Below are 12,567 nucleotides of genomic sequence, written 5' to 3' on the forward strand. Positions count from 1 at the left end.
TCGAAGTACAGCGGTGGATTGATGAGGGAATTTTGAGTCCTTGGGAGGAGCCAGTGGAGGATGGAATCTTGCCTCTGATGGCAGTGGTGCAGCCAACCAAGAACAAAGTACGACCGGTGTTGGACTTCCGAGAGCTGAACCAGTTTGTATGGTGTCACACTGGCAATGATTCTGTAGACATATGTAACGAGACAATACGCAAATGGCGCCAAATGAGGGGTGCTGTAATGATTATCATTTATTTTATATTATTTGTTTTTGTTTTATCATTTATCTGTTTGATTCTCATTTATTATTAGTTATATGTCAATTTATTATTATTTTCTATTTACCTGTTTGTTTATTGTTTAATTATACCAATGCATTTATTTATGTATTTTATTTGTTATTTACATTATTTTAGTTTTTATCCATTCATTTATTATTATCATGATTTTTTTTTCGCATCCGACCAAGATATGGACCAAAAGGTCTCCTGTCGGCATGCTCTGCCTTTGTAATCCTTTGTAATTGTAGATCTAGAGGCGGCTTACCTGCATATTCACGTGGCGAAGAAGCTATGGAAATACCAATCAATAAAATATAAAGGTAAAACATATTGCTTGACCAGACTGGGATTCGGGCTGTGTTCAGCTCCAAGGATAATAACGAGGATCCTGAAGGCAGTGCTGAAAAAAGACTGGAGTGATTAAGGGCACGGTTTCCTACCTCGATGACATATGAGTGGATGATACTGTTGTACCGGCATCGGACGGAGTGGAACACTTAGCTCGGTTTGGATTGGTCTCGAAGGAGCCGGAACCGATGGAAGGAGGAACGGTGTTGGGACTGCGACTACAGAGCATGGCCCTCACATGGGAGGGATATGCCCGGGGGCGGCAATTCTTGTCTGGACATGCCACCCACAAGGCTGACAAAATAATGATAATAAAGGGCAGAGAAGCCCTGAATATTTTACCGTAATATACGAATTTTGCATGAGAATCAACAATATATGAAATATTTTCCCTTGTCCTTTCTGCAATAGGGACATTAAATTAAAAAAAATAAAATATGTTTAATTATTTCGCAAGCCAATGGCTATAATAGGCAGTAAGGAATGATAGAGATGGGAAGTGGTGATGGGGGAAGGAGGTGTGTGTGTGTGGGGGGGGGGGGACGTCACTGAGAACTTTGCCCCGGAGCGGCATTTATGGGCTCTGGGAGAGAGGGATGAGAGCGGAAACCTGATGGTCAGGAGAGGCAACGAAGTCCCCGGATGTAACGGACGAGATGAGCAGACGAGAGCTCTTCTCGCTATGTGTCAAATTGGTTGGTCACTACCCGATCGCGGTTATAAAGGCGGTCAGTTATAGAGTTATAGAGGCGGTCAGGGTCGAAGGGTTCGGGAGACAAGGTTAATGAAGGCACGCTCACGATGATACGTGACGTCGCACGACAGGTGAGACGCGATGATCCAGCGAGAGGACAGTGGAGTGAACCGCAACAGAATATAGGTGTAATATGGTGTGATGCTAGCAGCATAGCAACCGGCATATTCCTGGAGATAGGAGTAATACAACAGTCCTTCTGCCTTTTGGCTTAAGGACAGTTGACAACTGGCGGAGGCTCACTACTATAAGCTGATGATGTAAAAATAGTTCCACACTATTACAACAGTATTTTGTCTATATATACCGAGAGATTTTCCTCTCTGCCTCTCTCAAGTAAATTCTAAGCCTCTGCTCCATACAATGCCGTTGGCACAATCACCCTTCATGCATCCTTTCCCAGTTGCCTATTTCTCATAAGGCTTTTTATTTCCTCAAGGCATTTACTTGCTTCTCTCAATCTACAACACAACACAAATAGTATGTAAATTGTTTTCATTCTTTCTTTAGGGAGACTTATGGGAGGGCCTAATGGCCGGTGCCAACTACCGTGGGGCTTTGGGTTCCCAGTCAGTAAAACTGAAGCCAAACTTCATTATTCATAATTAACCTGTATTCTATCTGTTGTTTTGATCATATGTGAGTATGCATGCATATATGTATGTTTATATGTGTGTATGCATGTATATACTACGTAAGTGCTCATATATATTACGTATGTATATACTACGTAAGTGCTCATATATATTACGTATGTATATATGCATGATATATATTACGTATGTATATATGCATGATATATATTACGTATGTATATATGCATGTATGTATTATGTATACATCCATGTACACTTATATATGTATCATATGTGTGCATGTACGGATGCATCTATACATGCATTCATGTGTATGTAGTATGTATGTATGTATGTGCACAGGGGAATAAGGAAGTGCAAGGTATGAGGTGAAGCCAACAAAGGCATTCGCATGAAAGTTTGTGAGACAGCAAAGGAATTACAGTAAGCTGAGAAGTGTGAGGTGAAGCGTCGTCTTATCTTCTTTCTAATCATAAAGGTTGCATGACCCCATGGCGTCAGGAAGAATGGAGCTTATATAAAAGTATAGTTGGTTGTTGTTATGATTGACCGCCTGAAAGGGATCCTTACGAAAAGACGCTGTAGGGTATAGTCGCCATTATGATTGTCATTGTTATTATATTGTTATCATTATCATTATTATCATCATTATTATTATTATTATTATTATTATTATTATAGCAGTGATATTACTATTATCTAAATCAGCAATTAGAATTACTGGTAATTCCATGAGTAAGCTATTTTTTCAATAGAAGAGTATTGCCTAAAGTTAGCCAAATTACATAAGATGGCTACTAGACGGTTACTAGTGAGTGGCATTTGCTTTATTTCGAATAACAGCAAACAACTTTATTTCGTTGGTTATCCTTTTTCGCATGAAACGGGTAATATCGGTGTGTGAACCTGGATGGCTACGGAAACAGTGTATATGCGTGTACGTGAACACCCGTTATCTTGGCGGTACCTTCAATGGATGTCGTTCCAGTGAATACTTATCAGTTTTAACCACCTAAATCCATCCATGAAGGATTTTTGATTGGCAGAGACCTAGTATTAACTCACATTTGCCCGATACTTAAGTGAAATCCGTTAGCGTTGGCCGATCGTTCAAAATCATTATTAGCACGCGTGACCTTCAGAGCGACAAGAACCCAGCTTGCCTTCAAATGGTACGCAGTTACAGAAGCAGATCAATGCACAGCATATTCTTTGTTGGATAGTACGTAGGCATTTATATTTATAGATCAATACATTAAGTCTAAGGGCGACTTATTTTTGGTGCTCCTGCCATGAGTTATTAATAGGCTTTCACTTCGGTTGCTTGGAGAGTACCAGCCGACTCGGGCAGCCTTTACCTCGCTTTTGAAGTTTTGTAACAACGAAAGCCTAGGGAAGGAACTCAGTTCCACATACACTTGCATTATTTTATACGTTTAAAGAAATAATGTATTTTTGGGCAAAAATGTAATAATTGTATTGGTTTGCGAATGTACTTGTTTCCAAGCGATTGTTTTGTTTTGTAATGTAGGAAGTAGCATCGACCCACACACAAATCTGCAGGAGCGTGCAGGACAAAGACTGGTTGATGGATCTGCTTGCAGTTAAGCAACTACTGTAAGTTCTTCACTTCTCAAAATAATTGATGAAATTGATTAACGATCATCCCATCTGAGCAGTGATGCCTCTTTCACGGTAAACGCGGAGAAAGTAATTTGCCTGCATTTGTTCGTGCGTGCAGGCAATAACAATATTTGCACACGTTTCATTGACTAGAAATCCGCGGACCCACGACAGCTGGCAACGGTCCTCGGATCCTCTCATACCTCTCTAGGAAGAAAATTTGAACTGCTGTTTGTGTTGTGGCAATATAGAACTGTTATGTCACCTTACATAAGTAGAATGAGAGTCAGTCACCTCTTGTCAACTCTGGTAACGAGATAAAGTAGAGGAGATACAGTCCAACTTTATAGAAATCCTAGTTCCGGTCCGGGATCCGAATGTCAGTACCCGGGGCTGCATCTCAACATGGAGGCGAGAATGTTGACGGCTGTAAGACGGCCAACACATAATTCTTTGACGTCAGTCTCGCAAGACCACCACATGAAGGTCTTTGCCCAGTGTTCATTTACGTAGTTACTTTGTTAGTATACCAAGGTCGGAACTGTACTCATTGAGTCCTGTCTCTGCCCCCATTCATCACACGACGCCCTAAGAGATTGGTATATCAATAAATAGATAAAGTTAATTCGTTGATTAAAAGACACACACACAAACACATTTCCCAATCCCGAAGTAATTAAATTACCAGACGCTAAGCAAGTATTTTTTCTGTAGTCTAATGGTATGATTAGAAATGATAACAGGACTCACACGTGCACCTCTACAGTATGTGTGTCGTGTCGGGCATAGTCCATAGCGTTCCATCTTATCCCATTCATTGTGGCCCCATATTCGTTCCTCACTCTCACATCTGAAGCGTTTTCATGTGATCATGTTCTATTTCACGGGTTTGTTTTATTACTTTAGATCACGTGTCCATATAGTCTAGTCTATATGTAATGTTGTACCTTTACACATATCACTCACGCACTCTCTCTCACACGTTCACGCGCGCACACGACTCGGTGGCGCAGTTGGTAGAGCGCTGATCTGCTACCATGGTGGCCCGTAGTTCTTGGTTCGAATCCTGCCCAGGGCCGAAATTATTTCGATACCGCTTCGCTTCGGGCCGTTACTCTGACTCTCGTGGGCGGGGAGTTGGGTGTGTGTGTGTGTGTAAGGTCATAACATTACCCATAGATCGGACCTACGAGCTCTGAGCTCTCTTCCAGGAGGGAAATAGCTGTCGATCACGAGTCCAACACGTGATCCAAAGACCAAGTGAATACACACACATCATGTCACGAAGTGACAGGATTATAGTATTCAAGTTACTAAAGGAGATAGATTGCTTTGGTAGAAAAGATATCCTGATTAAAGATGGGAGGGCTTTAAGAAGTCATGGAAGCAAATAAAGAAAGACCACATGTCGAAAGGATGTGAAGAAATATATTTTCCATATAGATGTATGAATATGTGGAACAACTTAGAAAGTGATATAGCTCAACCGCAAACAATGCGCGAGTTCAAATGTAAACATGGCAATTGGAAATCAAAGATATAGATTAAGTTGGAACCGTACATAAAACTGAGTCTAGGTATGTTAGAAAACTAGGGAATAGGAGACGGGTCCAACGAGCGTTGTTCCTTTTATGTAGGCTATACTACATTAAGGTAAATACACATTCAGCTCTCTGCTCAATGGGGACAGTGACAGTTCTAAAAAGTAATATAAGCTTTATACGCCGTAAGTGGGGCTCAAACCATATATCTACTCAGCTACAATGTACAGGATAGGAGCTACGTGTGCCGTCTTTGTGCTGCCTATGATCAAATTTAATTTTATATTTTGTTGTCCACCCAAACTGTTCAAATTTATTCCTCACATTATATAATCATTCTAACTTCCTTGAAGCGCTCTGTTTTATTATTGTTTTTCTTCCCATACTAATTATTTTCTTTGCCAATCTTCTTTACATATTTCATAGTTTTATACAACAATGATGTAATCACTTCCTCTTCTTTCTTCCAGTGTGGCCAATCCAAAGTTGTCTAGTCTTCAAGTATGATTATAATATGTTTTTAGAAGCACTTTTTGCAGTACGTAATATACTTTTCTTATATATTCTATTTGAGTGGGGGCCATACCACTAGCCTACTGTATATAATTATTTGGAACAGATATTTTTTCATATCTTCGTTGAAATAACGAAATCACTAACTATTTTATGTTCTTTAGTAGATAGGTATAACCATTGCACTCATCTTTGGGTTTGGAGATGAAGATTGCTCATCTCACTCTTATTTGTTTCTGTAATTTTGGTAATTTTCATTACAAGCTTAACATTTGAGGCAACATAAAGTATAATGTTTATATAAGTGTTGTTATATTTGCTCGAATTCGATAACCATATAAACTTCCGGTAAATAGAAAATACGTCAGTTTAGTTATGAATTATTCGTACAATCTTATACAAATAAATTATATATAATAGGCACAACCGATAATCGTATCCAAAGATGAGCATTGGTTATATAAATATTTTTAAGTTTGGCACAGTTCAACTTACTTGTTTACGTTTGCCTTCATATGACTTTAATACACCAAAACATTTCATTTACCAGGTTTGAGAACTTCACCATATGTGTATCAAATAGATATCTGCCATTATTTAGATGTACTTTGCATTGTTATAAATATTTTAACGCTTGGAATGGTTCTGAGTTTTTCAGAATTAGAATTGTTGTGTTTTTATAATCGAACACCACTTGTCGTCTGCCTTTTGTAGCTCGTGTTGTTGCTGGGATCAAGTTCAGAGCCTGGGATTGATGTGTGCGGGAGGAAGGAGAAGAGCATTGTAACTGAAGATGTAGCTGATTTCCAAACTTAAACATCTTGTCAATACTATCATAGATGTTCTGTGTGCAACATGATGGAGCCCCTAATATAATCAAAAACAGATGGCAAGATTCTGTTTTTTAGCAAGAAAATGCGTATTATGAATGAATTACAGAACTTTGGTAAGAGACCTAAGACGAGGGAGAGGCCGGTGCACGTACCCAAGTTTACAACAGTTAATGCCCATAAGTCATTGATTCGTAATGTGGCAACAGTTCGGTGCATATATCAGTATGGTTTGGCACTGTCGTTAAGGCAGAGAGTCCGTGTTGGCACTCGAGGTTGTCACCAACACCTTCAGCTGGGCAAGAAAAATACCACAGGCTTTGGTCCCTTGAAGAGAAGCAGCAGGGTCAAAGATTCTGGGCCTCCTAATTCTTGGCAGAATGGCAGAGATGTTGTTAGCAGGAATCCTACAGGTAAGCTGATCATAATGGCTGATGGGTATTATTATAATTATTTGAGGTATTCTATTTTGGTACTTTAACTTTTTCCTAGTTTGAATGCAAAAATTACTATGGGAATGGTATGTCAATAATGATGTCACAGTGAAGTGGAAAGTGCCATTTATAATTTTGACGTTAAACACAGCAAAATAAATAACTCCCCAACACTAATAATGGGCAAAAAAAAAAAAAAAAAATGACCTGAACGACTGTGGAGCACTTCGGACTGTTATCGAATGGGACTTTCACCCAACACTAGGAAGATCAAGATGCAAGACCCAGATGCTTTCAGCTACGCCACCAACACAATAGATAGAAACATTGCTCATTATCAAAACTATGCCCAGTGACTATTTTCAAATGGAAGCTAAGATTCTTAATTCGGAACAACATATATTTATAAAGCATCATGGAAACATATTTACATAACAACACACAGCACATCTTGTCTGTTTTCCATGTTTAGGTGTGACCTTGTATTTGATGACACACTAGATTTTGGGTTAGAATATGACAAGATTCGACTTAGTTCAGGGTCAGAGCCCAGTTTACATGTGAAATGATAGGTGAGGAGCCTATTGCCAGGTGGTGCATAGATGTGGCTGAAGCTGTCACCTTTGCTCCATGCATTTGGACTGTTGGGGCAAGTAACAGTCACTGCATGGAATCAGAGAAATGCAGGATTCAAACCCACAGCTAAATAAATGCAAAACCAGCACATTTATGTTATGATTATGCCACCAGTGCAATAGAGCGTATCCAGTCAAAATGGCCCCCCGGTCTAATTGTTAATCTAATGGTACTGCATAAGGGATAGCTAATGTAACTGTTAAAAAGCATTTCTTCAATACCTAGCTATTATTATTTTGTCATCCATTCTTTATTCTCTCTGGAGTCGGCTTTATGATCCTTAAAACTTCTGATGGACAATTTATAGTTTCACCCAACCAACGATTTTGTGATGTGGCTTATGTGTTTCTATTGAAAAGTACACATTTGTGATGGAAATGATGTACACCATCATTCAGTACACAACATATCTCACCAGAAACACATAAGCCACATCACAAAATCGTTGGTTGGGTGAAACTATAAATTGACCCTTCTGACTTTTATTGGAGTTTATTTTCATTAAAATTACAGAGTTCGTTGGTTCAGAAAGATGATTTAGTTTGCAGGAGAGAGTGACGCTAATTACTGATATGATGATGAGTTCGTCAATCGTGACAGATGATGATTTAGTCAGAAGGAGAGAGTGACACTAATTACTGTAATTGTAAATTTGTGATAATTTGTAGTATTCACTCTTGGTTCTTTTGTATGCTGAACATTATGGTTATGTAAATATTTTGTATATAAATATCTTGTTTACTTAAATATAGATTTTGTAAATTAGATTAGATATCTTGTTTGTTTTGAGTGCGTTACAAAGTATAGTCAGATGCAAACGGAAAAATAATTCAATCAACATGTTCAGTCATATAGGCAAGGGCACACAACATACCCTGAAAAGCAATCCTAAAATTAAAAACGGTTGACGGCTGGCTGTGATCATATATGCAATGTCCACTGTCGTGCCTACTGTACCACTACCAGTCTCCTGGGGATGTCTGGGATATCCTGATCAACATAGGTAGTCACCAAGGTGAGCCTGGATAAAGAACCAACAGCCCGGCAGTTAATAATAGAATGAGGTTGTTTTAACCACCCCACTGAAGGCAAAGCCATTTTGACTTGCCCGGGGCCGTTTTGGTAGCAGGGCCATTTTTACACAGGGTTGTTTTGACTGGTAAGCCAATAGAGACATGGTATAAGCCAGACTTCACACATTAACTGAGTAACATTTTCAGGGTTTTGCATAGCCAAATCTCTACATTGTGCCATGGTGCTGAAGTGATTTAGAATAATGTCATGGATTGTCAGTATAGTGAATAGAATTAGTAAAAAGGTTTGCACCTTCATTCTGTCAAGTACAAGTTACTATAAACAATTTCAGATTTAAATTACTATGTACAAATTGAGTTGTGGTGTGTATTAACCTAATTATAGTATACAGGAAAGGAGCAACACTTGTTGGGTCTTACTCTCCAATGTATCATACCTAGCTTCAAATTCATGTGCAGTTCCAGCCTTGACTTCCAATTATTGTATATAGAATTGAATTCATGTATTGTTTGAGCTTGAGCATCACCTTCTAAGCGACCAATATTCCAAGTATTTATGTGTTTTTACATGCCTTGGCTGGTTACCTTATAAGGGGGAAGAAGCCATTGGTATATAGATAGAAAGATGTGCAAATTTGATTGATTTAGTGCAGTAGATAGTTTACTATAGTAGTGTCCAAGATCATATAGGAGAAAATTCAACTACTTGTAGTTATATATAGGAAAGTTATAGTCTCACCAATTGCTTACTCTCAATAATGATATTCCTTTTTACCCTTCCAATTTGACATTTGCCAAAGAATATGAAACATTAATCACAGTTTAATTGTTAAGTAGTTTATTTTGTTAGAGGTTGTAAAGTTTATTTTTCTCTTCACAGGAGGTGATGGTGGATACAATAGAGAGAGTATTATGTGGAGACTATGGATAGTGCTGGTTGGACAGAGCAGGCAACTACAAGCACTTGACAAGGTGAAAGAGTTTTCTTACAACCTTGTACGCTTGGTAGCACGTCAGTGTGAAGTTCACACATCGGAGAGGATTCGAAGGGGACTTCAGATGTATTCTTTATACTCTCGCTTATGGGGTGAAGAGGTAAGGATATATATATATATATATATATATATATATATATAATCTAACATTAGAATGGCAAAGTTCTGACTTGGGAGGGTTGCATATCCAAAAACGGACACCCTGTAACCCAATTAGTTTGGATATCAGAGTCATAAATTTGAGATTTCTCAAAGGTGCTTTTCTTGAAGGAAAAGAAGAAGAAAAAAAAGTGGTCACAAAGGCCTTGAAGCCTGTTTTGCAGTGCCAAATAAATTCAAGGTGGTCCACAACCCCAAAGCTTTGATTTAGGATTTATACCCTTGTGGGCTTAAAGTACTGTTTGATTTTATGGAATTTGAAAAGGAGAAATATGAAAGGGAATGACAGCTAAAATTGACATAAAAGTTTAAGTGTAGGGAAAATTTTCAGCCACTCAAGTGTATGATTTAACTCAGGCACCCCCACCCCATATAATGGGAAAAGACCTTTTGGTTTGTATGTATGTGCTTTTATTTCTTTCAATATAAATATTCAAATAATATTTGATAACTAGTAAATATATGTGTTGGTTTGGACAAGTAGATAAGGCAAGAGGTTATTTTTTAAAGTACTATGGGGTTAATCTTCCTATGGGTAGTTTAACTAATATACCCTGTGTTGGCTGTCATTGCTTTTGTTTTCATCCTTGGCCTGTGACACTTGGTGGACATTGGGAATTATTAGGATTTTTATGAATCCTGGAAAATGGAGGCCCCTTCCTTACTTCCTTAGACCACTGGGGCAGCCTGCACTGGAGTGATGAAGGAAGGTTATATGCCATTTTAAGTTGATGTAGCCAAGGACTGTATATGTTGGTCCTCTTACAAAGAATGTATTTTGGTTATCAAGACATTTTGCTCTTCATATTTCAGGTAGTATGTTGTATGCTGAGGAATTTGAGGCGATCTTTATTTGCCCGAGGGCGTAACTTGGTATTATCAGCAGTCTGCTTCACAGGTTTTGATTGGCAGAGGGATGGAATTTCAGATGAGGAAATGAGAAGGTATGAAAACTTTCAGATTTATCTTTTCAGTAGGTTTTAACTCCAAGGATAAGTTCAATCTGGTTTGATTCAATTTAGTAACACAAACTCCCCTTCTCCTTTTGAAGGACATTGAAGCTGGAATTTTAATGTATGCCCCAAGTACAAACTTGCTTGCTGCCAGGCAAATTTTATCATCCTCCATGCTGATTTCCACACCAAGTGGCAACACTAACCCACATGGCCAACAAGCATTTTGGTCAGGTACTAGAATTTTGTTAGTGTGCATATTTTAGAGATTACCATCCTAACCTTATTTTCACCTAGCCCCTGAGTTCAACTCATAGCACATGGTAGAGCTGGATCAACCTTCAATTGCTTTTGTTCCAACTCTACCATGCGCTGAGTTGAGCTTGGGGTCTCAGTGAAAAGAAGGTTAGGATGGCATTTAGAAGTCAACATTGATTCTTGGGAGTTAGGTTAACTCCAAGTCAAGTCCTTTTGAAGCTCCTATAGCCTCGTTGGTAGAGCATTGGTTTAGCATTACACTAGGCCTCAGATTGACTCTCAAGCTATGGATGCATTGATTATTTGAAACTCACTGTTATAAGTGATTTATTCCAGTATATATATATATATATATATATATATATATATATATATATATATATGCAAACTAGACCACTTGGAAAAACACACAACCCAAGCAGAGCGCTTTCATATATTACAACTTGCACTGAAGATGTAATAAGTCCAGTATGAGACACCAATTGGAAAGAGTGACCATGTACTCATCGAAACTATACTAAAGGAAGAAATAGACATAGAGAGGAACGAAAAGCATAGGAAAGGAAGACTGAGGTATAACAAAACAGACTTTACAAAACTAAAGACATTCTTCCGGAATGCAAACTGGGAAATATTTTACAGGGAAGAAACAGCAGTGGAAGAGAAATGGAATATATTGATGGAAAACTACAATGAAGGGGTAAACAGGCATGTACCAAGACAAAAGCGAGAGAGAGAGTACATTAAATGTTGGTTCAACAAAAGATGCAGTGAGGCAAAAGACAGAAGGGACAAAGCTTGGAAAAAAGTGGAGAAAAGACAAAAAACAAAGCAAATGGCAAATTTATGTTAACTATAGAAATGAGTATGTTAATGTGAGAAGAGAGGAGAAAAGGAACCATGAGAAGGATATTATAGACAAATGCAAAGAGCAACCCAAACTATTCTATCGGTATGTGAATGGTAAACTTAAAAACAAACAGGAATTGGTGAAACTATGCCAAGGAAACATAGAATACACAGAAGATTTAGAGATGGCCGAAGTCATGAACAATCACTTTAAATCTGTTTTCACCAGAGAGAAAATACCAAATTGTGACATAGACAAAAACAAGAAATCTCCCCTCATGAATGAGTTTACAGCATCACTAAAGGAAATATCAGAACATTTATCAAGGCTGGATGTCAGAAAATCACATGGCCCGGACGGTATTGCAAATTGGATTCTAAAGGAGTGCAAAGAAGAACTAACAGACAAAATACACATCTTAATAAACAGCTCACTCAAAGAAGGAAAGATACCCGAGGACTGGAAAAACGCTAACATTGTACCAATACACAAAGGAGGAAACAAAGAAGAACCCACCAACTATAGGCCAGTATCACTAACAAGCACCATAGCCAAAATTTGTGAGAAAATAATCAAGAATAGATGGGTAAAACATCTGGAAGACAATGACATATTAAACCCAAGACAATTCGGATTCAGACAAGGAAGATCATGCTCCACAAACTTAATATGCTTTTACTCAAGACTAATAGACATAGTGCAAGAAAGAAATGGATGGGCTGATTGTGCATTCCTAGACTTGCAAAAAGCCTTTGACAAAGTACCACACAGAAAA

At 38.3% G+C, this 12,567-nt stretch overlaps 1 protein-coding gene across 1 annotated transcript in view; it reads left to right on the top strand.

Moving 5' to 3' along the window:
- Positions 1-6,359: 6,359 nt before the first annotated feature.
- Positions 6,360-12,567, top strand: part of LOC143018551 (uncharacterized) — a 29,306-nt gene continuing 23,098 nt past the window's right edge. The window contains exons 1-3 of the mRNA XM_076174013.1: positions 6,360-6,886; positions 9,458-9,672; positions 10,545-10,675. Coding sequence (XP_076030128.1) covers positions 6,559-6,886; positions 9,458-9,672; positions 10,545-10,675 — 674 coding nt within the window. The 5' untranslated portion in view covers positions 6,360-6,558. The remainder of the gene's footprint in view (positions 6,887-9,457; positions 9,673-10,544; positions 10,676-12,567) is intronic.

Source organism: Oratosquilla oratoria, chromosome 35 (assembly GCF_046742065.1).
Source record: "Oratosquilla oratoria isolate Oo_2021 chromosome 35, ASM4674206v1, whole genome shotgun sequence".
Lineage (NCBI taxonomy): Eukaryota > Metazoa > Arthropoda > Malacostraca > Stomatopoda > Squillidae > Oratosquilla > Oratosquilla oratoria.